Source organism: Lingula anatina, chromosome 1, assembly GCF_051362555.1.
Source record: "Lingula anatina isolate TDL-2025a chromosome 1, LinAna3.0, whole genome shotgun sequence".
Taxonomy (NCBI): domain Eukaryota; kingdom Metazoa; phylum Brachiopoda; class Lingulata; order Lingulida; family Lingulidae; genus Lingula; species Lingula anatina.
In genome coordinates, this window is record NC_141767.1 from 45642471 (window position 1) to 45667918 (window position 25448).

The 25448-nt window shown below is 36.0% G+C and overlaps 3 protein-coding genes across 9 annotated transcripts in view; 1 reads left to right on the forward strand and 2 right to left on the reverse strand.

Annotated features, from left to right (window-relative positions):
* Window positions 1-553: 553 nt before the first annotated feature.
* LOC147764393 (neuropilin-1-like) lies at window positions 554-4967 on the reverse strand. Its single transcript, XM_087011716.1, has 5 exons — window positions 4768-4967; window positions 4302-4357; window positions 1308-1433; window positions 735-958; window positions 554-565 (listed from the first exon to the last, which is right to left on the reverse strand). Exons 1-5 carry the CDS (start codon window positions 4791-4793, stop codon window positions 554-556), a joined length of 444 nt encoding a protein of 147 aa, XP_086867842.1. The 5' UTR covers window positions 4794-4967.
* Window positions 4968-8179: 3212 nt separating this feature from the next.
* On the forward strand, window positions 8180-13579 carry LOC106164614 (vasotocin-neurophysin VT 1-like). Its single transcript, XM_013542583.2, has 3 exons — window positions 8180-9174; window positions 9884-10106; window positions 13004-13579. The coding sequence occupies exons 1-3, from the start codon at window positions 8920-8922 to the stop codon at window positions 13243-13245; spliced, it is 720 nt and encodes a 239-aa protein (XP_013398037.2). The 5' UTR covers window positions 8180-8919; the 3' UTR covers window positions 13246-13579.
* Window positions 13580-14558: 979 nt separating this feature from the next.
* LOC106164574 (dmX-like protein 2) overlaps window positions 14559-25448 on the reverse strand; it is a 58730-nt gene continuing 47840 nt past the window's right edge. For 5 of the 7 annotated variants that reach the window (XM_086999696.1, XM_086999697.1, XM_086999693.1 and 2 more), the window contains 8 exons: window positions 24859-24939; window positions 23807-23867; window positions 23392-23522; window positions 23053-23130; window positions 19673-19817; window positions 19103-19192; window positions 18561-18688; window positions 14559-17824 (listed from right to left, as the gene is read on the reverse strand). In XM_086999696.1, the coding sequence (XP_086855822.1) occupies window positions 17621-17824; window positions 18561-18688; window positions 19103-19192; window positions 19673-19817; window positions 23053-23130; window positions 23392-23522; window positions 23807-23867; window positions 24859-24939 (918 nt within the window). In that variant the 3' untranslated portion in view covers window positions 14559-17620. The remainder of the gene's footprint in view (window positions 17825-18560; window positions 18689-19102; window positions 19193-19672; window positions 19818-23052; window positions 23131-23391; window positions 23523-23806; window positions 23868-24858; window positions 24940-25448) is intronic. The other 2 variants (XM_086999699.1, XM_086999694.1) reach the window with 1 other exon arrangement.

A 25448-nucleotide genomic window follows, 5' to 3' on the forward strand; every position in this document is an offset into this window, starting at 1 on the left:
ATTAACAAAAATTGCAGAGATTATTTCATCCTTGTTTGAACTGGTTATAAAATTATATTTACTTGAGTGTTCGCATCTATCTCCGTAGAAACCAAACGGACATTGACAACTATTGAGTCCGTTGCAATGTCCGCCGTTTTCACATCCAAGTGGGCATACGTCTGAAAATTATACAATATTAAGATTCCCAATAATGTTCTGTACGTAAATCGTGATTTTATATATAAAAAAACAAATGGTCGATTAGTATTACAGGAATGAAAGATAATGTTTGTTTTGCAAATACACACGCACATATGCACGCATGGCTGTTATTATAAAAATATGAAAAAAAATGGTTTAAATTCCAGCTTGTTTTATTCTTTTGCTGAAGAAAAGGCACGATTGACTCATGACTAACCATATGGATCACATCCGAAGAGTTCCATCCTGAAACACGGCTGCTGCTCAAAGGACACCACCTGAATGCGGATACTGTCCACCGTGAGGTACCCGATGTTAGTTTTATAGGCAAGTGAACTATTGAAAGCTCCCTGGGCAATCTGGAATATAATCAGAATATAATCTGGAATATAATCGGAGCAGGAATAAAATTCTAGCAAATATGCACTTGGTTGCATATACAGTATTGTAAGCTTAGTTTATCATACGGCAGCCAAATGAAAGAGTACTTGCAGGAGGCTGGAATAACCTGTAACACACTTGCAATCTTTTCTAAAATAAGGGTAACTTACCGCTGGTTGATTGCCATAGAGAAGATCCGTCAAAGTACCATTACTGCCTGGCGACGCATACTTAATGCGGTAGGTTTTCATGTAGTCGGTTGGGTATCTGGTGTTGTCCACTGTAGCTGGATGGGAGATCTGTATGGCTGTTATCAGGGTAGGGGTGTCGAAATTGACCTGGACCCACTCGCCTTGCGCTGCGTTGGCCGGGCACCATCCTCCGATGGTCATGCCTACATCGATTAATATCCAGGAATTTTCCATAGACATTCATTATAGTATATGTACTACCTTAAAAGAGGCAGTTTTTTGGTTCTCATTTTTTTGTTTGTTTTTGTTGGAAATGTGTTCGGATGTTAGAAAACGTCTCGTGATTTCTGAATCGGTCTTCTTACCGTATCTACCGTAACGGATTAGCCTACATCAGAAACCTGCGCATTATTGATTTTAAGTAAGAAGACAGAATACATTAACAGTGTAAGATAACATACTTAATTACTTCAGAGAAGAAAAAAGAAGAGTGTAAGTGACTAGCAGATAATGTATTAAGAATATCAATGATCTTCAACTGACTGTACTCACCATCACAGCAACCAAATCTCACATACTCCTTGTTGCTGTTCGCCGCAGTTGACGACACTGTAATTTGAGATGATTTGATTCTCTTGTCCTGAAGACCCAAGGGCTGGTCACATGTTTGTGCTGAAGCTGAAAAATTGGTAGATAATTATTGATTAAGTACAAGGTAACTAGTTACTGTTGAGAATAAGATACATGTAACCTCTGCATAGTGTTTGTAAAATGTAGGCCTAATTAAGTAAGCCTACAAAGTGTAGTCTTTCTGGACGCAAATTGGTCACTTGGGCTCTTTCTAGAATTCATCTACGTAGAGACAGTTACATGACAATTTATGTTATTACAATAAGGGGAACTGTTGATTCGCCCATGTTTGATGTCCTGTTCGCCTTGATTGCGTAACTTAGTTTAAATGTAATTTTAAATTTTTGAAAAATAAACCTTCCCAAGGTAATGCACAATATAACTTCCAACATGTGTATACATGTATATGTGTATACTGTATATTCTTACACTGATTAAGATAAATCTCGAAAGATCTCTCATTAAAAAAAACTGAAAGGTCTTTTGCTTGTACTATTCATGTGCGACAGAAGTCTGCTTCGGCATCTTTTGATCAACACACGTTAATATAAAAATTGATAATAATAAAAGCGACGACAGGAGCATAAGCAACAACACATATAAGCATACATTTACTGACTAGTCCTAGGTAAAACAAAAACAAAATGTCCCTGGTATGATATACACGCATTGTTTACTTTCTATCTATTTATTATACATTTCTTTGTTTATCTATAAATTTTGGTTTATTCGAATCAATCCAAGCACGATTTGGTACAATTTAGTGCCCACCTCCATCCAGGGGGGGATTTTGAATTAAACAGCACTTAGAAACTTGTAAATGACGTAAATTAGTTTAATTTACCATTGCAATAATCACCCCTGTCGCAGCTATTTAATAAGTTTGAATTCAAAAACTGAAAAAAGTTAAGTGTTTGGCACACATACAAAGCCCTCAAATCACCGCTTTTTAACGCGTCGGAAGGGAGTTATAAAAGGGCGATAAATCTATCCCTTTTTTCAGAACGCACAATGGTAAAATAAGCCCCTACTCCAAGCTTCTTTACAGATCCATTTACACTATCGTTTTCACACTAAGGCCCCCCACACCCAGTTACGTGAACAGTTAAATTAATATAAATTAGACAAGGAACACAAGGTATATAGAAACGTCTTACATAAATCGACATTCAATCGCGAGGAAATGCGTTAATGTTGATAGTCGAGTTGCGTGGGAAGCGGCGCAAGATACGTTGATGGGTGGAGGGCGTCGGCATTCCGTTGTTGTTAGTTTAATACTTCATGAATTAATCTCGTAGATAGTATATATCACGCTACTATTTTATAGCTGTTTGCTTTAGCGAGATAGCCTGTAAATCAAATAAGCAGGTATTGTCTAACTATTCTACATTGATATCGGCAAGACGTGTCCTTCTCACCGATATAGAAAGTGACCAGCGCTTAGCATTAAGTTTTACGAAGATCCGTTCGTTGAAGATGTTTTTCAGCGACTTTATTTCGATTTGCGGATTCCTTTTTAATTGCGTTCTTATCAAAGTGCACACTTAGATAAAATAAGTTACCACAAGGACACTCCAATTACTGATAGGGGCTTATCTTAAAACTGGAACGAGCAGGTGGTATGACGAATAATTCATTTACGGTTTACCTTATTTGCTGAATTTGCCCCGGATTTTTAAAATATGAAATTTTGTTTAAAAAAAATTAACACCATTAATTCAATTGTTGAGTGATAAATTGAATCGCCGCCGGCGTCGAGTCTCAAGTACGTACTGAGTCTAAAGGTATACAAGTTCAAGTACGTAGGCAGTCAACGTCATTTTTCTTTTTAAAAAAGCACTGAAAGACACGCCCGTAGAACTTGATCAATGATGACAAGTCCAACATCGAGAACGATAACGAGTTGACACGTCACTATTTTGTGAAACACGCTGTATATTTGCACAACACCTACACTACCGTTTATCAACAGGCGTTGAACAGAAATGCTTAGTAGTTTAGTATTTTTTTAAATATTCATCTTTTCAGTCTCAAGATCCGTTGTAAGTACTGACTTCCCATCCAGATTATGCCCAAAAACTTTTTATAATCAAGATTTCCTTGAGCTTGAAATTATTTGCTCAATTTTATAATTACGTGTAGATTATGACGAAAGTGGGTGGGGTTTCTCTTGTAGTAACAAATCTTTTAAATACATATACGCTTTTGAGAGAGAAAAAAATGAAATCCTTCTTTGTATTCAAATGTATAGCATTATAATTTGAACTCAAGAGAAAAATACCAAGTTTCATTTTGAACCTAAATATATATTATCTACCTCAATTGTGAACATCACGAGCTTTATGATGCATTACCCTGGATACGCCGTTGAAGTGGGAACCTCTACATTTAGTCGTGAAAAAGAGCAGTCATGTAATACATACGTTACCTCGACGAAAAGTTTGACTTTGTTATAATGCTTGAGAATTCAGCTGAGTGTTTAATAATGTCCAAGCAAACGTCAAGGTGTAAAAACTGAAATCTGTGTATGACCATCCGTTTTAGAGAAATTCCAATATGAAAACAGAACTTTTACAAATTGAGGAATAAACAGAAAAAAGGAGAAAAATAATGTTGTTTAATAAAAGAAATGTTCGTTCCAAATATCACTTGAACTATCCTGTTGAAAAAGTAGTGTTTACAAGCACAGTTGCATGCCAGTGATATGTGTTTTCAGATACAAAAGATTAAAGACAAATACGAGTTTCTTGACAGAACAGGTCGAGAGTCAAATTCATTAAATGCACATCGTTCATAATATATAAACGAAAAATTGGTAAAAAGATGTTTCGCCATATGGACTCCACATATCCTAAAATAATACAGATCATGAATGATTGACGGTAAATAAAAAGTTTATGTAAAATTGTTACTTACTTCCAATGGTCAAAACCGCTAGTACGATACAGAAAGTGTTATTTATTTCTCTTTTTCTGTAAAAAAAGAAAGAAATCGGAAATACACGGTTAATCCCGATGACAAATTACATGATGCGCAATCTCCGAGCCCGAAAATGACATGAAATCACAATGAAGCTATATGTATATTTGACCGATACTTAAAATACTTATACTTTTAAACCTCATTTATTCTTTAAAACGTTTTTACTTTCAATATTTCATTTATACATTATATCTGTTGACATGCTGGATTTTTAAACCCTGAACTATTTCCTCCATGAGTTTTTCTTTCTTTTCATTTTTTCTTAATCATTCTTCTTTTTAAGTATATCTCTCTTTCTTGTTTTAAAAAGGTTAACCTAAATAATATATTTCCATATCTTTAGTATAAACTAAATATTTGTTTTATAAAGAAAACAATATAGATGAGAAGATCAGAATACCTGTGGCTACTTGTTCCCATTCTCATGTACTCCTGTGTTTCGTTGAAAGTGGCCGAATCTGCGCTGCCAATAACTTAAATACTTTTCAAAATCTGCGCAAGTGATTATTGCTAGGGCGGAAATCAGTGGGGCTTTATCACACCCAAGATAAGACGCGTAGCAGTTCATAATTCCAATGACATTTTTATGACTCCAGATAGTAAAGAGTACAATACTGAGTTCTCTCGGGTGCAAAGAACGGGGACTAAGGTACCTGTTGGTTAATTATAAACTACTCCGCTAGCCGTAAAGTAAACATCAACACTCATTTATTAAATTACACCATTGACACTCCTCTCTGACAAATACTGGCAGATTTCATTTTCATTGCAATCGTATGGAATTTTTGCTTATCCAAAGACGGATTTTCTTTTTACAGATTTAAGAAAAAAAGAGATCTAAAGCCAAGACAAGGAATTGAGTAAGCGTCAACTCTTTTAAGATACAAATGTATGTTTAAAAAGAAACAAGCACTTTTGTATTGTTGCTTATAGGGTGCATTTAGGAAAACAAATTTCGAATATTTGAATTAGAATTTGAGATAGCCAAACATTGAATATGTTTAGAACTGAAAAGGCATAATTTGATTATTCATGTTTCTAATTTGAGCTAATGATGCATCGCCTGAAGTGGTATAAATAAATAAATAAATAAATAAATAAATAAATAAATAAATAAAAGAAATAAAAGAAATAAAGGAAAAAGATGAACAGATACTTCTAACGTTGCACTAAACAATAAATCCACTGCTATGAAAAACAATCAAATAAGATATACTGTGTTGTGAGACAGGGTGCAAATCTAATTAAGAGTGCGATATCGCCTTGCTTTGGTCCTTCTGTGTATACTTTCTAGGCGTACACCTATTCAGGAACAAACAAAACTGGAGACGTGTCATAAATTTTGTCATCTGGGGTTTTATTGTCAAAAGTTCGTATCTCACGAACATAAAAAGTAAATCACTCTCATGTTTACCTTTCCACGTAAGTCAGCGGCGTGGACAATGGTGGGGCGATTGCCAAATTTGTAAAACACTTTTGATTAAAGGACTACTTGATCCAGGATGCAAGTACAAGTTGCATATGACTCAATTCGTCCTTAGTCTATCGTTTAATTGTATGGCCTGATAAAACTAAAAATTATCATGTGTTATTTTGACACTAATTTGTTGAAGTTATTTGGACTTGAGTCAATTTGCTTTATGGTGACATGCAGTTTACTTTTTGATTTAGCTTGTTACATGAATACAATTGAACCAGAGACGATCTCATTTCGCAGTCTGGTGACGTCATTAAAACCTAACCCCGGGTAAGTTTATCTCTACTCTCAGACACACCTAGGGCTCATTCCCTCTGAAACTATTGGTCTACGTAGATCGATCCAGCTCCGCGTGGACTCTCGCTGAATGAAATCAAATAAAGAAATTAAGGCCCCATTCAGAATAGGGGACTAACTAGTCCGAGGGCCAAAAATGGCCGACCCACTTGATTACTTCCCCACGGAATATCTATTTGGTGTCTATTAGTGGATTAGACGGCAAGCTTTGTAGTGGCTCGCCATATTTGACCCTCGGACTAGTTAGTCCCCTATTCTGAATGGGGCCTTAAGACGCCTTCTGGTGTTGAGTAAAATAGAGAAAACCTGGTGATTGTATGAGTACGTTGGGAACAAGAGAGGGTGTGTTAATCTTTTAATCTGATTGCATTCAGCGAGAGTTCCCGTGGAGTTGGATCGATCTACGTAGACCGATACTTTCATTGGGAATGAGAGCATAGATATTGTTTCAGGCGTTTTATCCGCTGAGAAGGCCGTGAAACTAAAAGAGGACATGGCCTCTTCTAATCCAAATGATAAACTAATCGTTCTTATAAAGTGCTCGTGATTGACACCAGTTCAAATATCAGAGAAGATTGTTTAATGCTGTTGATTAACCCATATGTAGTATACGATCATTCAACAAACTAGTGATCGACATCATTGAGAGTTAGCCCAATATACTGGGCCCTGCATGAGAATGAAGCGCCATTAGGCTTTTCAATGCACAGTTATGACTTATTAAGCGTAAATATAACCAGAAGAGCACTGTGCTTGTAAATGGTAATAGGAGGATAAGAACGGAATTTTTTTAAAGCTTTATAATGCACGACTTTCTTTGCTTTAAAACCCAGATAAACATACAATTAGGCAAAGGTTAGATTAATTTGTTGGAATTAATTTTAAAAAAATAATCAAAAAGCACAATGAAGTTATCATGAATTTTCTGTGCAGATATAGATTGAAAAGTGTGGCGTGTATACATAGAGGGCAACGCATATCGGGATATCATTATACCTAGTGAAATCCCTTGGTTAAAAAGGAGACTCTCCACACCCACCCACCCACCCACCCTCTCTCCCTCCCACCATCTCCCTCCCTCTCCTTGTAACCCTCTCTCTTTCTCTTTCTCTCACTCAACCACTCTATTCTTGTGAAGAGTTACAATCCCCTTTTATGCCTAATATTGTGATTGCAGTAGTGAAATAGTCAGTATAGTGCACGCAGGTATGTCTGTATCTACTCCCCCTTTAAACTTGTTTAAACATTTGACTTGCGCCCGACAGAAACACACACAGGAAACAAAAAGCCACGTGGTCTCACTTTTAGGAAATTGACACACCGGGTGATATTTATTCTACAATAATGCGTCTGACATCAAGAAACATTCAAACCGTAATTAACCTTGCATTTAAAGGTTGGACTGAAATTAGCCTTCCTTGTTTTTTATCTTCCGCACGAGCGACTTCATTCCTTGCCAATTGTGTTTTCAGTTAAAACGCAATGAATCGATTTTGATACAGCAAAGTCCCTGTAAAACAGTGATATGTCACGGATCAAGAATTTCACTAATTATTCTAACTAATTGTTTGAAACAAATGATGAAATGATGACGTACTTCTTATTGTCAGCGTGCACGGAATGAGCAGACAGTTTTTCCTTTTAGTAGATGCCCGATCTAAAATAACACATATCCAAGAGATGTTTCCAAAAATGGTGTAACTTACTCAAAAAAATAAAGCATCTAAACTGATTCGAAATCAAACAATTCGACCGTATTTTTGAAATATTGACACTAATAGCAAACAATAACAATAATAACAAATATACGAATTTTATTGTTACCAACAGCATTGTTTTTCAAAGAGGCAAAGCCAGCCATCCGAAAAACAATGCTTTGGGTTAAAAGTCGTATTTGCATATGAATCTTGATTCGTTTTAAAGTAGTTTTAACGGTTTATCAGCCAGTTAGTAATAGCAACTAATTAAGAGCTAATATATTTTCTATTTTCTGTATCAGCTCCATTGAGACCCTCTCTGTTTCTCTCGGCATCCATTTTATAAAATCTACTGGCTTCCACCGAGAACAATGGTTGTCCCGCTTTCGCTTATTTTGAGTACTATTGCAAATGTCGAAGAAGAGATCGGATTGAAAAGAATGACGATTAGAAATGACGACAGCAAGGAAAAAATAAAGCGAATACCAAATCAAGTAAACGAAATGAAGTGACTTCCGAAAAAAATAGCATTGTCCTTCACTTAATCAAACTCTGAATTAATTAAACTGCTAGGTAGTCGGAAGTATCAGAGATCAAATCTCAAGTCGGTAATTGTTCTTGTTCGTTTTGCCCCGCCTTCACACTGACCAATCAAAAACGTGTTTGGCCCGAGGCATGTTTTGACTAGGTTGGCTGAACATAAGGCGAGTAAAAATGGTGACGCTTTATGTCAAATGTCACATTTGTGCTGTGAATTAACGCAGTCAACTTTGCACGCTCGGCTTGGTTAACGTATTGATACTGCAATTGATGTCAGTTGCCATCATTGCTTTTAGTTCGTCCTGCTTAGGAAGCGAAAATATTAGCATTGAAACTTAGTTCCTATGCTAGACTGAGCCCTTTCTCGTGGAGTTAGGACCGTCTGACGATCGCCCACTTTCCGCCTTAATTTTTGTATAAAGTGGTCGTAATTTGCAGTTTTCATTGTCACGGTTTCAAGATAAGAAAAAAAAACGCGTCAAGGTTGTCATTCATGGAGAAAAGTGATTCAGCGCTACTAAAATAGGAAGCAATCTCGCCGATGGATAGATATCCCCGTGGTTTTCACACGATGACATTACCAAGAAACCTCCAAGAAACGACACACTCAAAACAACGCGTATCTGCTGGAAACATGAATAACTCGCATAGCTTGGTGAAATGCGGCAAAACCTGGTCTAAACTCCTGAACAGAGACCTAATACTATGGCTGCTGTCGTTGTCCTTGCTCTGTCATTTCACTTCTGGGTGTTACGTTCGGAACTGCCCGTTAGGAGGGAAACGGAGTCAACAGTTGGTAAGTTCTTGTGCAAGTTTTGAATTCTACATTTGATTCAAATGAATCAAAAATGTTTCTTACAACTAGGGAGGAGTTTTCAATTAGTTCAAATGATCTTTTCATATATTTTTAGGTTATTTAACGTTTTCTTTTATTCTACGAACGACCTTACGCAAGGCAGAACCGTACCAAAACATTAAAAAAAACGAGTGACAGTTGAATAAAAATAGTATTATGATATTATGCGTCTTTTTTATTCATAATAGTGAGAAATATTACAAAAAAAAAAAAGAAAGAAAAAAAAAAAAAAACAGTTGGACGCAATTTGGCAACCAACGATTTCATCTAATGTCCTGAATCAGGCGCTAAAAGTCACTTTGTCTCCGAAATGTGTCATAACCACTACAAAGTGGTATTCTGAAGGGAAAAAATGCATAGTATCAATATATATTGGTTGGTTTGCACCCAGTTAAAGAGTTTTAAAACAATTGTAAAGTTGCTTAAAAGAGATTAGGTCTACCGATAAAGCAATGATTTCCGTAGAATTTTCTTGATTAATTTGTCCCAAAATGCAATGTTTAGATTCCTCTCTTGCCATTTATTACATCAGGTCATCAAAAACACATCCCTCTTCATTTTACAGAAACGTGAACAACAAACCTCATACGATCCGAACGGTTTAATACGGTACACAATTTCTTTTTCTTTTCGATTTCACTGTTTTCAGTGTGGCGCTTGCGGCTATCTCAGTCTAGGCAGATGTATGGCACCCAGTACATGCTGTAGTCCGTCATTTGGCTGCATCTCCGTCGGTTCCGAGGCGGACGGTTGCTATGAATGGAACTCCCTGTTGACCAGTGGTTGTGATATTAGCGGGCCACGCTGTGTGTCCAGTCAAAGTCCTTTGGTCTTCGGAAAATGCATCGCCAAGCACATGTGCTGTTCAAAAAGTAAGTATTATCTTAATTAGCTGTAGACGCTGAAAGAAGCAGGTTTTTTTTTTTTTTTTTTTGTAATCTATGTAACGTGCCCTCGCTTTGCTTATGCTGTATTTGCAAAATTGCCTCTGCCAAAACAGTCTTCATTTACATGTATGAACGGTAAGATCTAACAAATGGAATATTGGGGTAAACCTACAAGTTTATTATATCCTTGAAATAAATTATTGTTTAATGGTCACCACGCCAATATCTAGCGTTATTGCATATCCATTTACATATAGCTAGACTTATGATTGATAGCTGATATAAAAAAATCCAATATGGCCGCTATCTCGCCCTTAGGAACACTATCTTGTCGGCTATCAATTTCAGTAACTAGTTCTTTTTTCTGATAATGAGGCACTGTTTCCTTTCCAATGTCTATAACACGCCAGACATCGCCTCGCGGACGAGATAACAACAGATTATTTAGAAATATCGGAATATACAGTGAGCCACACGGCCAACGCAGAAATTTGACGTGGACCGGGTTGGGAATGGGTTTTTACAAGTTAAAATGTAAAATTTGAATAAAATAGTCAGGAATCTTTTTCGCTTTTTCACTGTATGAAGAATACTCTTATTTGACAAGGTCTGTAATTCAAGACCTACCAATAGTGCTAACATTGAATTAAACGGGAAATTGCTTTAAATCCTTTTATCTTTAGAAAACCTAGGCTAAACCCACCCGACTTCCAACCCACCCTCGGACGGCGTATCAGCTGTTGTGTAATGAAATGTTTTGAAATACTGGCGTCTGCGTCAAAGTATCATCCATACCTCTAGTAATTGGTAAAATTATTTCGTGGTATATATTTCGTATATGTAATATTTTTTATTAATAATTCTTTCCGTCATTGACTAAACTTGCGAAAAGCATCTAATTCCATATACATGCCTTTTCTCACATATAGTGAACTACAATAGATCGGGTAAGATATCATTATTTCGAGTGCCCCTTGTCACACATACCATACCTCATAATAAATAATGCATATGTACATATGCATTACTCAAATCAATTTGTTTATGGATCCTTGGTCATTCTTGGCCTAAAAGGGGAGACGACATCCGAGTGTACGTCTAGGTCATTAATGCACGGCGACCATCTAGCCATTTCGATGCTTCTTTTCTGAGGCACTTTAAACGTTTTGGCCAGTAAAACATTTACTGAAGTACACATTAGCAGGATAAATAGCCAGATCGTACCTATCTTGAAATAATTGAGAGAGAGAGAGAGAGAGAGAGAGAGAAAGAGGGAATTCTAACACTGACAATAACTCAACTTGCCAGATTACGTTTAAAGGTTAGTTGAGTGAGATTTATTATCCCGAATTGTTTGTTTTAAAACAATGCAAAAGTCGTGTAAAGTAATTGACCTATCATACCACATATAGGCCATCCGAAAAATAATAATCCTCTCAAGCAAATCTCATGTTCCACCTGCCATTTCAAAGTTTTTTCATGCCTTTTAACACATTCAGTAACGGAATAGCCCGTTGTAAAAACATATCCTTATCCCTGTGTTGACAGTTTAATACGTGGGCGCCTGCCTAGCATGACGCTCAGATGAAAACAGTTATCGAATTACTAGAGGTTAAAAGACAAGCAGTCCCTGTCAGTAGCGTGCGTGTGTGAGACCATGTCAAGGTTTTAAACGGATTGATTCTCAGAACTCCCAAGGCGTGAGATTTACAACAAATTACAAGCCTTGTGTCGAGATATCTTTTGACACGAACATTTCGACGCCTATCTTCCAATTGCAGTCGTCGGATTTTTGATAGATTTATGTCAAAAATGAAGTGACCTGAAATAAATGCGCATTTACATGAGAGAGATCTTTTATGGCGTTATACAAATACTAGCTGTTCGTACACGGCACTGCCTTTGTGCAAGTAACAGATCTTCTAATGGCTAATGGAAATGGGAATTTTGGCGTCGCCATTAAAGAAAGTAAGATCTTTCTAACGTCATCGGTGACTTCACTTGTGTGTGCACCTTTTAAGACAAACGTGGTGCTTTTTAGGGGTGGCTCACTGGGAGTAAATTTCTACATGTATTTCCCGCACATCTATTAACATTAAGCACACAGTAAGGCTAAATTGAAGAACATTCTCCTATTTTTCTATCAAATATATCATACAAAACTCACAACAGGATGACAGTTGCCCCAGAATGTGAACACCCGCTAGTGATATACACTTTGATGGTTGAACATATGTACCGGTAACATAAAGTTCAGATTATGAACGATTAAAATTTTAATATTTCTGTAATTTTGATTATGGTGTGGTCAGAATTGAGTAAGATTTTCATGCGAGTTGTAGTACCCCAAAACTAATGTCACTTCAGTTTAAAAGCTTTGGAAAAATATGTCCATCACAAGATTATTTAATAATTCTGAAAGTTTGAAATGCTTCTATGGTATAAATGGTACCTGCACCTGGCTACATGTATATCTCTGTCTCTTCGCCTGTTAAGGTTGAGCATCGATTATAGACCGTTTTGTGATTCACTGTCTTGAAACATAGTCCATTCACTGTGTTCATCTGTGGTTAAAGATGTTTTAGGGTTCATCTGTGTTTAATCAACCGTATATAACAGTGTTTACTACATGTTGGAGCAAGGGGATTATGTGTTGATATAACAATGCATCAGTCTTACTAAGGCTTCGTTCACATGCAATGTCTATTTTCTATTTTCTATTTTCTATTTTCGGTATGTCTTATGATCACGGTCTGTGCACTGAATATCCCGCGGCGTAATTACTGGCAGCGCGAGCCAGTTACTTATAGTAACTTATAGTAACTGGCTCGCGCTGCCAGTAACAATGTGCTTTTCAAATCGGCTTTTTTCATCTGTTACAGACGGTTGTGTCCGAAGCCGCAGCTGTGCAAGACTGAGGGATTCCTCGAAACCTGACGAACTTTCAACTGAAAGAGGAAATGATCATCCGAAAATATTGACAAATTCTAATAACGCACGCCATATTAGTTATGGGACCGCAGAAGCAATTATAGATTCCCTGCTATGGCGTTCTAGAGCAAATGGCATGAACAAGGAAAATGAAGAAGACGACTCAAACCCAGCCTACGAATTTGGATTGTAACTTACTAAAATAGATACCATGATCCTGTCACAGAAAGCACTCAAGAAATGTTCGTAATTAGAATTTGATCGACATGTTGCGTGATTTTTACTGTTCGGACTGCATTAATCTGCCTTGCGTGAAGACACCATTATCAGTATCTAAAACAGTGCGCGAGTTTCCAATGCAAAATTAATTTGTAAGAAATGACAACAGTATTTTTTAAGACAACCGGTCCATTGTTTCAAGATTAATTTCATTGCGAAATATCTGATTTAAAATGAAACGTGTTGATTTAATGAAAGAGAGGCATAATAAAATGGCGTGCTTCTGGAGAACATCTATTTCATTTACCATACAGGTCGAGCCGGTGCAAAACAATCTTCAAACGCAAATATTCATGTTTTGCGCCCTCCATGGCATAGTTTCAAGCTAAATTGCACAAATTCCATGGCATATTCGTCACACCGTTCGCCTTTTTTGTTGTTGAAAGGAAACCCTTCCTATAATTAACATAATGATCGCATTTTTAAAACTATATTCCCTTGTGGGATACATGTACCTGTCGAATCATTGACTCTCCATACTGTGTCGCTATTGGGTTTGCACATTTTGCTACATAACTGATTTCAACATATTTCCTCCAAACGCATTTTTCCAAGCGGACAATTGCCGATCACTAAATCTGCTGTATCATTGTATAATAATTCATTTTGCTTTACTCTATTTTAATTTCTTAAGTATATTACGATTCTGAACCATCTTCTGCATTATAGCTAGGCAAGAGAAAAAATTTGATGGTAATATAGATGCGATCTTAAGCACCTAATTCCTAATACGTGTGTCTACAGAATAATAGGCTTAATCATCCCATGATCCGGGTTGGATACGATGGGGGCAAACCACAGGTGTGGGGTGATACTCATGACCGCGGTGAGTTACGCTGTGAGTTACTTCGTTACCATAGTGCTAAGATCTAATTAACCGTTTATTAGATCTTAGCATAGTGTTAACCCAGCGGGATAAATAGTTGTACAATTACGACTGGGCCATACGGTACCATGAACCTGCTGATGGAATCATAGATTTTCCTAGTGGCGGAACGTACATTTACCATTTACAATAGGGTAACACCATGTCACTAGTGGGTTTGGATGGAGTCTTTTGGGATATAACCACATCCAACTGCCTCTAAATTGGTTCAACCTCGATGTAAACCTTTTAACATGACCGTTTATGACGTCTTCGACCAAAGCGATTCATTTATATGCCATTACCAGAAGCTGTAAAAGACTTCCCCAATGATCATTAAAGAAGAGGCGGGTAAAACAATACTCATTTGTATCATTTATTTCATTTGTTGAAATATACATGAAGAATTATAGTGAATAGCAGAATGTTACACCTTCACATTTCTGAGAATCTGAACAGAGTAAAGCAACGTAGGCCCTATGCCTGTTGTTATATACCTAGCTATCCAGCACAATGTATTCTAAGTTCACACTTTGCTGCATTGCCTGTTAATACATCGAATCGACCTTGATTTGGTTTAAAGCACCGCATTTAAAACTTGTACCACCGTCCTCGTATTCTGAATATAAATCAAACTGGACTGAGAAATCATCCCGACTACTGCATGAAGATTGCTTATTCTAAAAGAAAAGATACCATACACACCGCTTAATTCTTGTATAGCTTTTTTTTGCCTATATTTTTTTCATTCAACTGACATTTCTAAATCTCTATGAGAACAATATCAAGTATTTCCTGAATTTTTTTCTGTGATTGTGAGTACTTTCTCCCCCATTTGCTCAAAATATTAGACACTGCTCATTACAGCATGTCATAATGGAACTCACTGAAAACCATCTCGTTGGGAGTGTCACTTACTGACCTGCCATTTAACAAAAGTAGGCGTGGCCTCGGTAAGAGACAAATGAAAAAAGTTATCTGACAATCTTCTATGCGGATATGTATCAATTTCCGCCAAACTAAACACTAATATTCTCCAGTAAACATACATAATCATACCCATTTTGACCACTTTCTAATACATGGTTACTAATAAACAGTTCAATCCATGCCTTGTATTTGATTACAGTGAATAATAAACTTGATCAGATTTAACCAAAACGATTTTCAATATCTTTTCATTTTCCTGTTAATCTCTCATGTAATGATCCAACTGAACTTTTTTGATTTCATGCAATTAACATAACTGAGGTTTTATGAATTGCCACAATATATTCATCCTCAGGTGCAGGGTTTATGTAAAGTGTTCTTTAGACAACCTACAACTAAGGTCCTGTACAACAATATATGATCAAACAATTAAAAGCATATAAAGGTACACAGGAAAAACAACAAAAAAAGTTTTACATCATAATATTTCTTCAAGATATTGACATATGATATCTGCACAACCAATACTGAAAGCACTCATCAGGACTGTCAACATCTTGTTCAAATTCAAATATTATAACAGACTATCTTTTAGAACTCGAACCCACATTTTATTTCTGTGTACATGTTTATCTATATCTTCATATCTACATGCCACATAAACATAGCTAATGAAGTCCCCTTTCCTGCAAATGTAAGTAAACCTATGGTTACTTATGACAATATTATATCAGTGGTTATTATTCAGGGTCCAACTCATTGCAAACCCTGTCATTCAAGGAACAGCAATACATAAACTTAATATTGAATCACGTTTTGCCTGCCATGACATATTATCACAATATCTATACTTATCTTTACAAGTCAAGAGACATACTATTTACAAAATCTTGAAAAAAAAACACTTTAAATTTACAATGGCAAAATAAATACTAAAACTCTTATTAATAGGTTGTTTGTGTCTTTTCAAATACCATCCCTCCTGTATATCTATCATCCTTAAAATTGAAACCTAAATTACACCCTTTCCTAATATATGCCATAATATTCTCATTCCCTTTAAATAATATAATTACAACTCCATATGAGGAATTGCACTGACACTTCCAGTCTTCTACTATACATATATCCATCAGACAAGTGAGCTTATTTCAGTCAATTAACTTAATCATTCATTTCTGAATAATCAGTATACTGATTACCACTGATGTTTTACATGGTTACAACAGATTCTATCACCATAATATGTCTATGTTCATCCTTCATGTTGCCACAAATATATCATTTAAATGTCAACATTTTTTTCATACTTCTTTGTGTGCTAACATTTAGGCACCCAATAATTTGCTACATCAATTGTTCATTGTACATTTAATACAGACTTCAAGTCAAGTACAACAGATAGTGGCATGCATCATGTCAAGAAAATTTCAGAGTGAATCATTACCCCTCAGTAGAATACTACTGCTGCTTCACAGTCTATGCACTATTTGGATATATGTGAATACACATTACAGATTTTATAATACAGATGCTGTAACATTAAAGTTGTCTCTCATCTACAATGACAACTTTTTTCTTCAAACCTTATTTAGAAAGACCACATAAATGTACATATCAACATGTCAAATTTCTTAATAAAATAGCTTTGAATCTTTTTTACTACCCAAGAATATCAAATATATTCTTTAAAATGGTTTCATTCCAATATAGAGGAGTAGTGTGATTTTATGAGTTTTCGCCTAGATCTTCCTACGCCATCTGATTAATTAGTACCCACCATCATTATAACTGACATTTCATCACTGCAGAACAATACAGCAAAACATCAAGCCACACTGCACAAGGAAATAATGATAATAATAACAACTATGTTTTATTCAAGTTCAAACTCTCTGTTATCACTTCTCTCTTATTTGGGCATCTAATTTAATGAGTGACCAGCGCTGGTATAAGAGGGAAATCAGAGACCAGCATCTTTCGCTCTCAGCTCTTGATATCCAGATGCAACTTTTTCATGACCGTAACATTGGCAGTTACCTCCTATTACATCTATATTTGTGATTTCCATTTTAAAGTTATAATTACGTGACAGGTTCAGGGAATCCCTACATTCATTGGGGCTTTTCCAGTTATGTGCTTATTACAGCAGTACCAGAAATTTGGGAATTTCCCCATTATAAATTAGTAACAGCACTTTTGGACAGTTGCCTTTGAACATCTGCACACATATAACCCCACTGTCCTGCACATACCATCAGCCATGTGGTAGATTTACCTGCTCTCACAGTTTCAGTATCTTCCTGCACACAGTTGCAGGCTTTTCAAGCATGATTTGTCTACATTTAGTAGTTTCAGTCTTTTCAAGACAGACATGTCTGCACTTGCAGTTTCAATTTGTGTGGTCATTCAGACAATTTAAGCCTGCTGAAATCAGTGTAAGCTTGTATTTCACCCCTAGGCAACAATGTCTGTACAAGCAGTTTCAGACTGCTCAAGCTGGATACGTCTGTACAATCAGTTCTTTCTCAGGTAACTGCCTCACTTTCATGGAGCCATCAGCACCACAGGAATACAGGTACTTGTTGTGACTGACTGCCACCTGAAGGACCCCTGATATATTGGACCTAAACAGGCCTTCTTTTCTGTGCTCTCCTAAGAAGGCATACATGAGGTTGTGAATGCCAAGGCCCCACACCTACAAAACATGGAAATGCTTAAGAAGTTAAAAAAAAAAATCATTTTTATTTCAAAATTGCTACACCAGTTTGATCATAGAAATGGATAAATTGTCAGTACACCTTATTGACCTTGATTGCTTTTACTGGGAGTTTTAGTCCTAGTTATTGGTCAGTGAGAATTGGTACTAGTTCTAAGCAAATTATACATGACATATTAAGTCTGGCACTAATTAACATTTAACAGTTTTTTCTCACAACAACATGGCATTATTATATGTAATTGGCCAAGGACAACAATTATCCTTTTCCGGTTCATGCAGCTTATGTCTTTTTTTGGACAGAAATTAAAAAATTGAATTAATCTTTACACAATTTGTCATGATATTTTCTCAAACAAGTTTAGAATAGTAGTAGGGAGCCGTATAGGTAAATTGTCAGTGTGCTCAATATATTCATGTACCAAATAACGTTCAGCTTTCTTGAAGTGTGTGTGTGTGTGTGTGTGTGTGTGTGTGAATGGGCACACATGTGCCTGTTTATAAATGTGCAACAATGAACAGCACCAGTATAGTATATTTAACAGTATAAGCTATTTTGCAATAGCTTTGTTCAATATGCAAAAAAAAAATTGGAACATGATATATATTTTTTTCCAAAACTACCCAAACAAGTGACATCAGAAAGTTATAGCCTGATCTTTGCAAATCATTTTTGCAGAAAGCAGCAAAGTTGAAAATATTCCAGTAAACATACCTTTACATCCCCTTCAGCAGATCCACTGACAAAGAATTCCTCAGATGGATCTAGAGCAAGAGACTTCACTGCAGTTTCGTGTGCCTGGAATGTGTGTCGTAACTGCCGCTGCCGCATGTCAAATATACCTGTTTGCTGTCAAGGGTATAACTTGTGAAAAAGTATATGCATATGTGCAGGTCAGATTTCATGCGTATAAGGTAAGAAATGGAAAATAAGTAAGGGGGTACCAAATAATGTGGCTGGCTAACTGAAATAATCAAAATTCCTGAAATAAATATAAACATTTTTGGCTTTAACAGCATGTTCAGACACAAGCATGTGTTTAATACAGGTTTCCCATGGCATGAAAAAACCATATTAAAACATGATTATGATCACAAAGATAAATGACCGCTACTAACATGACTATTAAGTACATGTTTCTTGTGACATGAAAAAAATAAAATGATCACTTGTAATATATAACCTATAGGTAGTCAGTTTTTTCTTAGCTGCCTATCAAAATATGAAAGTAAAATCTTAAGACAGTAAAAGGATACATATATCTCCTTTCTTCCCCCCAGTAATGAGGATTTGATGTTGAGGAGCATACACCAAGCAAGGACTGCCATGCTCATGACACACAAAGGCTGAAAAATAATTCAGTTAAGCTTATAAACTAACCTAATGTTAAATTCATATATTACTTTATTATAACAATGCACAGTAGATATGCTGATAATGCCCCGAGATGCTCCTACTCTGTGCACACATGCATGCTTGTGTCCTTGCATTTGTTCTTTAAAGAAAACAGTCAAGGAAGATCAGAATAATATCTTTTCCATATCAAATGGTTTGTGCTGCTTTAAAAAGGTCTGGAAAACACATACACACACTGAGAGGTCATTATATTAAAGGAAGCTCCCCTCAATCTTAATGTTACTGATAGTTCATGACAGCAGCTTAAGGCTGTGGGAGTGCAAACATAAACAGACAACAAATTTCAGTTCCTTCAACAGAGGATTCCTAGCCTGTTTTTTACTTTCAGAAGAAATGCAGCACTATATCTTATTAACTCTTAAGAAATAAATTGAAAGAAGAATATAGTATCATTAAGTGTGCTTTATTACCCTGGACAAGTGAGCTCCTAGGTGGCAGCAGTGTGTCCCAGAGACAGACGTTCTTGCTCTCAGAAGAGTGTCCAGACGATGCCAGCAGACTGGAGGAGCCAATGAACTCAAAGTCACTGGTTGACTTACTGTGGCAAGACAGGCTCTGAAAGCAAAAACCAAAAACACTTCTGAGTGTAATAAAAATTTTTGCTAATTATCTTAGGCCTGTTTCACAAAAAGCTGAACTCTAAGGCAAACATCTGCCTTAGCTGGACCTTAGGCTGTGTGTCACACAGAACCTTCGCCTAGCATCAACTTCTAATTGCTTTGATGCTTTTTACCAACAGAGATGACTAAATACTATTTATGTATTTAAACTAGAGGATCAGAGAGGCGATACCGCCTCCGAATATTGTACCACCAGCTGGAGCAAGCGCATTCGTATAGACCCCCACATACACAAAAGAAGGGACACAGCCACCAGTCTTATGCTTGACAAGCTGTAAAAATGCAATCAACAAGAATTTTCAAAATATGCAAAAAATATATATGACTTAAAATGGTACAATCAAAGTTAAGTTCATCGTAAGGTAGGTCAAAGGTCAATTTCAAGGTCACATTAAATTGCCAGTATATGACTTCCTATTCAACTTTAATGGTAACTATGGACCTATCTCTGCCAGGTTTGGAGATAAAAGAGAAAGAAATTTGCAAAATTCAGTTCATAGTGAAAAGTAGGTCAAAGGTCAATTTCAAGGTCACACTTAGATTGCCAGTATATGACTTTCCATGCAAGTTCAATAGAAACTATGGACCTATCTCTGACTTCTTATTCAAGTTCAATAGTAACTATGGACCTATCTCTGCCAGTTTTGTAGATAAAAGGGAAGAAAAATATGCAAAGTTCAGTTCATGGTGAAAAGTAGGTCAAAGGTCAATTTCAAGGTCACAGTAAAATTGCCAGTATATGACTTCCTTTTCAACTTCAATAGTAACTATGGACCTATCTCTGCCAGTTTTGGAGATATAAGGGACTAAATGTTTTAATTTTGGAGTTACCATAATGTGCCATAAATTTCCTACAGAAAAAATTAATTAAAATAAAGAAAAGGTCATTTTGGTCAAAATTCTTGAAATAAGAGGTGTTCTGAAGTTCCAGATGTTCAAATTTGATGAAATAATGTCATTTTTGACCACAAGTTGTCTGCTTTGCCAAGCCTTATGTTTTATATTTCCGGAGTTCAAAATTTATTATCCATTACAGTACTGCACATTTTGCTTTCACCACCAATATGTGCCAGTATATGACTTCCTATTCAAGTTCAATAAAAACTATGGACCTATCCAGTTTTGGAGATAAAAGGGAAGCAAAATTTGCAAAGTTCAGTTCATGGTGAAAAGTAGGTCAAAGGTCAATTTCAAGGTCACATTTAGATTGCCAGTATATGACTTCCTATTCAAGTTCAATAGTAATTATGGACCTATCTCTGCCAGTTTTGGAGATAAAAGGGAACCAAAATTTGCAAAGTTCAATTCATGATAAAAAGTAGGTCAAAGGTCAATTTCAAGGTCACATTTAGATTGCCAGTATATGACTTCCTATTCAACTTCAATAGTAACTATGGACCTATCTCTGCCAGGTTTGGAGATAAAAGGGAAGCAAAATTTGCAAAGTTTAATTCATGGTGAAAAGTAGGTCAAAGGTCAATTTCAAGGTCACATTTAGATTGCCAGTATATGACTTCCTATTCAACTTCAATAGTAACTATGGACCTATCTCTGCCAGGTTTGGAGTTAAAAGAGAAAGAAATTAGCAGAGTTCAGTTCATGGTGAAAAGTAGGTCAAAGGTCAATTTCAAGGTCACATTTAGATTGCCAGTATATGACTTCCTATTCAACTTCAATAGTAACTATGGACCTATCTCTGCCAGTTTTGGAGATAAAAGGGAAGCAAAATTTGCAAAGTTCAGTTCATGGTGAAAAGTAGGTCAAAGGTCAATTTCAAGGTCACATTTAGATTGCCAGTATATGACTTCATATTCAAGTTCAATAGAAACTATGGACCTATCTCTGCCAGTTTTGGAGATAAAAGGGACTAAATGTTTTAATTTTGGAGTTACCATAATGTGCCATAAATTTCCTACAGAAAAAATTAATTAAAATAAAGAAAAGGTCATTTTGGTCGAAATTCTTGAAATGGCAGGTGCTCTGAAGTTCCAGAAGTTCAAATTTGATGAAATAATGTCATTTTTGACCACAAGTTGTCTGCTTTGCCAAGCCTTATGTTTTATTTTTCCAGAGTTCAAAATTTATTATCCATTACCGTACTGCACATTTTGCTTTCACCACCAATATGTACTTTTTGATACAGCGTAGCTCGAAAACTGTATGGAATACAAAAAAACGGAGACCACCTCCAGTGTTGGGCTTTACATGCTCTACAAAATGCAAAAAAGAATGGGTCTCTAGCATTAACGGTTCCCGAATTAGAGACAGTTTTCAGTTTCGGTATCTTATGGCCGCTACTCCCGTTAAAATGCACTGATTGACCCTAAATTCACGGAGATGAAAGATGACCTGAAGGGTATCATTTTCCAATAATATTATTGGTTAAGTCTGTGTGGTGTCTGAATAACAGCGCAAATAATTTTTTTTTCGTAAAAAAATTCATTTTTTTGATAAATTTGGCCTGTTTGACCTTGAAATTAAGGTCAAGGGTCAAATCCAAGGGCATATTTGAAATCTACACATATGACTTTTGGGAAGCCGTCTGTAGAAATTTTTCCCATAATTCCTTCCGTAGGGTAGATAATTAGCATTTAATTTTGCCATTTTTGGACAAGGGTGCATTGCAATGAATGCCACACCTAGACCCCAATACCGACAAAGCCCAAATTTTACGTGGAACGAGTTGAGATTATAGGTGACCTAAATCCAAGAGATGGGTATAGGGGCCCTTACCGTCTAGGAGGAGAAGCGGTAACGATGACATGGCGGCGGAGCCGGCGGAGCCGCAGGAGCCGGCGGACCGGACCGGATGGGACTGAAACCATGTGTACCGCCAGCGCTAACGCTGGTGGTACAATTAAAGGCATTGGACTGATATTGCAAAGCAGTCCTTTAATTCACAAACATGTAGCATAACAGTCTTAGTAAAGCTGAAAAACCTGATTTTTTAAGACAAGCTTTTTTGTGGACATTTTTATATATTAGCTTAAACTACCAGTGAATATTTCAACTGAATATTTTTCTTGAAATAATTCAAGGTGAAAAGAACAAAAATTTGTCTGGGAAAAAAAAAAAAAAAAAAAAAAAAAATATATATATATATATATATATATATATATATATATATATATATATATATATATATATATTTGAATTGTGTTGTCACTTACCTGGAATGGTTTGTTCATATTTGTTCCAAATCCCACCTGCCACAGGCACACAGACCCCTCACCATCACTGACTCCAAACTGGAAATAAGACAAAACAGATAAAAAATAATATAATAATGTTAAGACTACAATATCCCTTAGTTATTGCTTCGAAGCAGTTTCATAACTAACAATTAAATAATGTTTATATTCTGTTAGTCTGAGAGACCAGCTGCACAAGATAGAAACACTTTCAAATACTTTTAGTTGACTAACATCCCACTCATCCATCCACCCCCACACGCACACATATTTAGAAGGATAACACAAAGAAACTGACTATTTCCAACAGTCACCCACCTTATTTCCATGAGTATTAAACTGTAGCCTGGTGACCTTGGGGAAGCTACCTGCCTGTCTGGGTGTGGCTACACACTGGCCATGTCCCCACTCCCACATCCTCACACTGCCATCATGACACCCAGTCAAGTCTAAAGAAGTAACATTTTCTCAAATCAGTCCACCTAGTTCGATCATCTAATATTGTTTTAAAACATAAGACATGTCTGTGCACTTGAAAGACATGTGTGTGTGTGTGTAAAAGGGAATTTTATTCCTTTTCAATATTTAAGCTACATAGTACAATTATGTACATGTATATAATACAAACAAGAACATATTGGGGGAGGGAGACTATCCAACTAGTATTTTTAATATATCTGCCATCAGTTAATGACATTATATAACTAAAACAACCTTCAAATATTACACTTACAATATGGCAGATGGGGATGGGCACCCATTCCTCTAACATCATTCACTGGTCTCTTGTTCATCTGAATAAAGCAATATTAGTTAATAGGAACAAATAACATTAAAACAACCATGAAACAGCTCTGCAGTCCTGGTTGTCTACAGTCCATGTCCACTAGATGTGTTGAAATCCTTTTTTTTTCAATCCAAGTGATATATTAAAACAAAGAGACCAACAACCAGTCAGTTCAACTGTGTATTATGTTTTGTGATACATCAAATATTAACTGAGAAAAAAAATGAGTAAGATAGTGCATAAACTCACTAAAAATGTGGTGACACATTATTTTCCAATTCTTTGGTTAAAAAGTAGTATTAAATGAATGTGCATAATACAAAATCAACTATCTTTTGCAATAGGCTTTACATGCAATAATCACCAAATACTATGTTGACAATAAACCAAAAAAGCATATTCAAAAATTGAATCATTTCATCTACAAACAAATGGAAATTAAAATCTTTAAAAGTCAATATGTATAAAGAGCAGGTAATACTTCTCTTTCTTATTAATGAATATATAGAAAGGAATAAAAAACGCCACGACCCTGTTATAAAATTTGAAACAAGCAAGTTAGAGGACATGATGAAAAGAATAAACAGATGCAAAAGTATAAAAGGAAAAAATTCAAACAAAATAAATATTTTAGTTTTTTCGCCAAAACAATCTCTACTGCATCAAATGAAACTGCCAAGCAACTAAACCTTTCTGCTACTGCTTAGAATATTAAACTGTGTGCAATCAGTGGATTTTATGTCTTGAAAATGATTCTCTACTCTTAACATGGGTGTTTACTAGATAAAACATTGTTGGTTTTACAAATATTTTTGTACTTTGTTCCTAAAATTTACATCAACAAATGCGCAGAATTTGACATCCAAAACAGTATGAATTTTCACCAACTGATGACTTTGTTTTAACCCAAAATATTTTTGATCCCTGACAACTCAAAACAACAGCCACAAAACTGCCCCACTGGCACACAGTTTAAATGTCCAGTAGTGGTCACTCACCACTTTAAGTAGCCGTCTACTGCGGTCTACCACATGATGTGGATGAAGATTTGTAAGCCCTGGTAGGTGAAGCCCTTTACCCTGCATGTCCAAGAGCAGCAGAAAACCAAGGGGAGGTGAATTAAAGAGTTTGGGCAAAAGATGCCAAGATATTAAAAATCAGTAGACTGATATGTCAGTGAGAAGAAATTGCTCACTTGATGAGCAAACCAAGTGAGCATCAAACCCAAGCTGAACCCAACTAGTCGAGGTGCAATCTGCAGCACATAGTCAAGTTAGTTTGTACTTCATAGAACAAATAGTAATGTATCCTCCATCCCAATAAAAACCAAATATTTTGTAGACGCACTGTTTTTCACAAAAAGCCAACCATAATGTATCACTCACTGCAAGAATTGCTTTTTTTTCTTTTGTGAGATGGAAACTTTACACACTGCTCATTTTAGTCAAACATTTACATATCCTTATCAGCCAGATTCAGCTTGGGCTCAAGTTTGAAACTAAGGAACAATGAAATGAATAACCAGCTACATGTATTCTTTAAATCTTTTCATCCATTTTCACCATCATTTATACCATATCATTATGGC

Bases quoted from the DNA above. Each gene is read 5' to 3' on its own strand.
- LOC147764393 (XM_087011716.1), bottom strand. From the start codon at position 4,793: ATGAGAATGGGAACAAGTAGCCACAG. The intron at 1,434-4,301 runs GTAAGTAACAAT...CCAATTTTTCAG, and splicing joins AGCGGTTTTGACCATTGGAA to CTTCAGCACAAACATGTGAC. The intron at 959-1,307 runs GTGAGTACAGTC...TAATCGATGTAG, and splicing joins GAGATTTGGTTGCTGTGATG to GCATGACCATCGGAGGATGG.
- LOC106164614 (XM_013542583.2), top strand. From the start codon at position 8,920: ATGGATAGATATCCCCGTGGTTTTCACACGATGACATTACCAAGAAAC. The intron at 9,175-9,883 runs GTAAGTTCTTGT...CACTGTTTTCAG, and splicing joins GGAAACGGAGTCAACAGTTG to TGTGGCGCTTGCGGCTATCT. The intron at 10,107-13,003 runs GTAAGTATTATC...CATCTGTTACAG, and splicing joins GCACATGTGCTGTTCAAAAA to ACGGTTGTGTCCGAAGCCGC.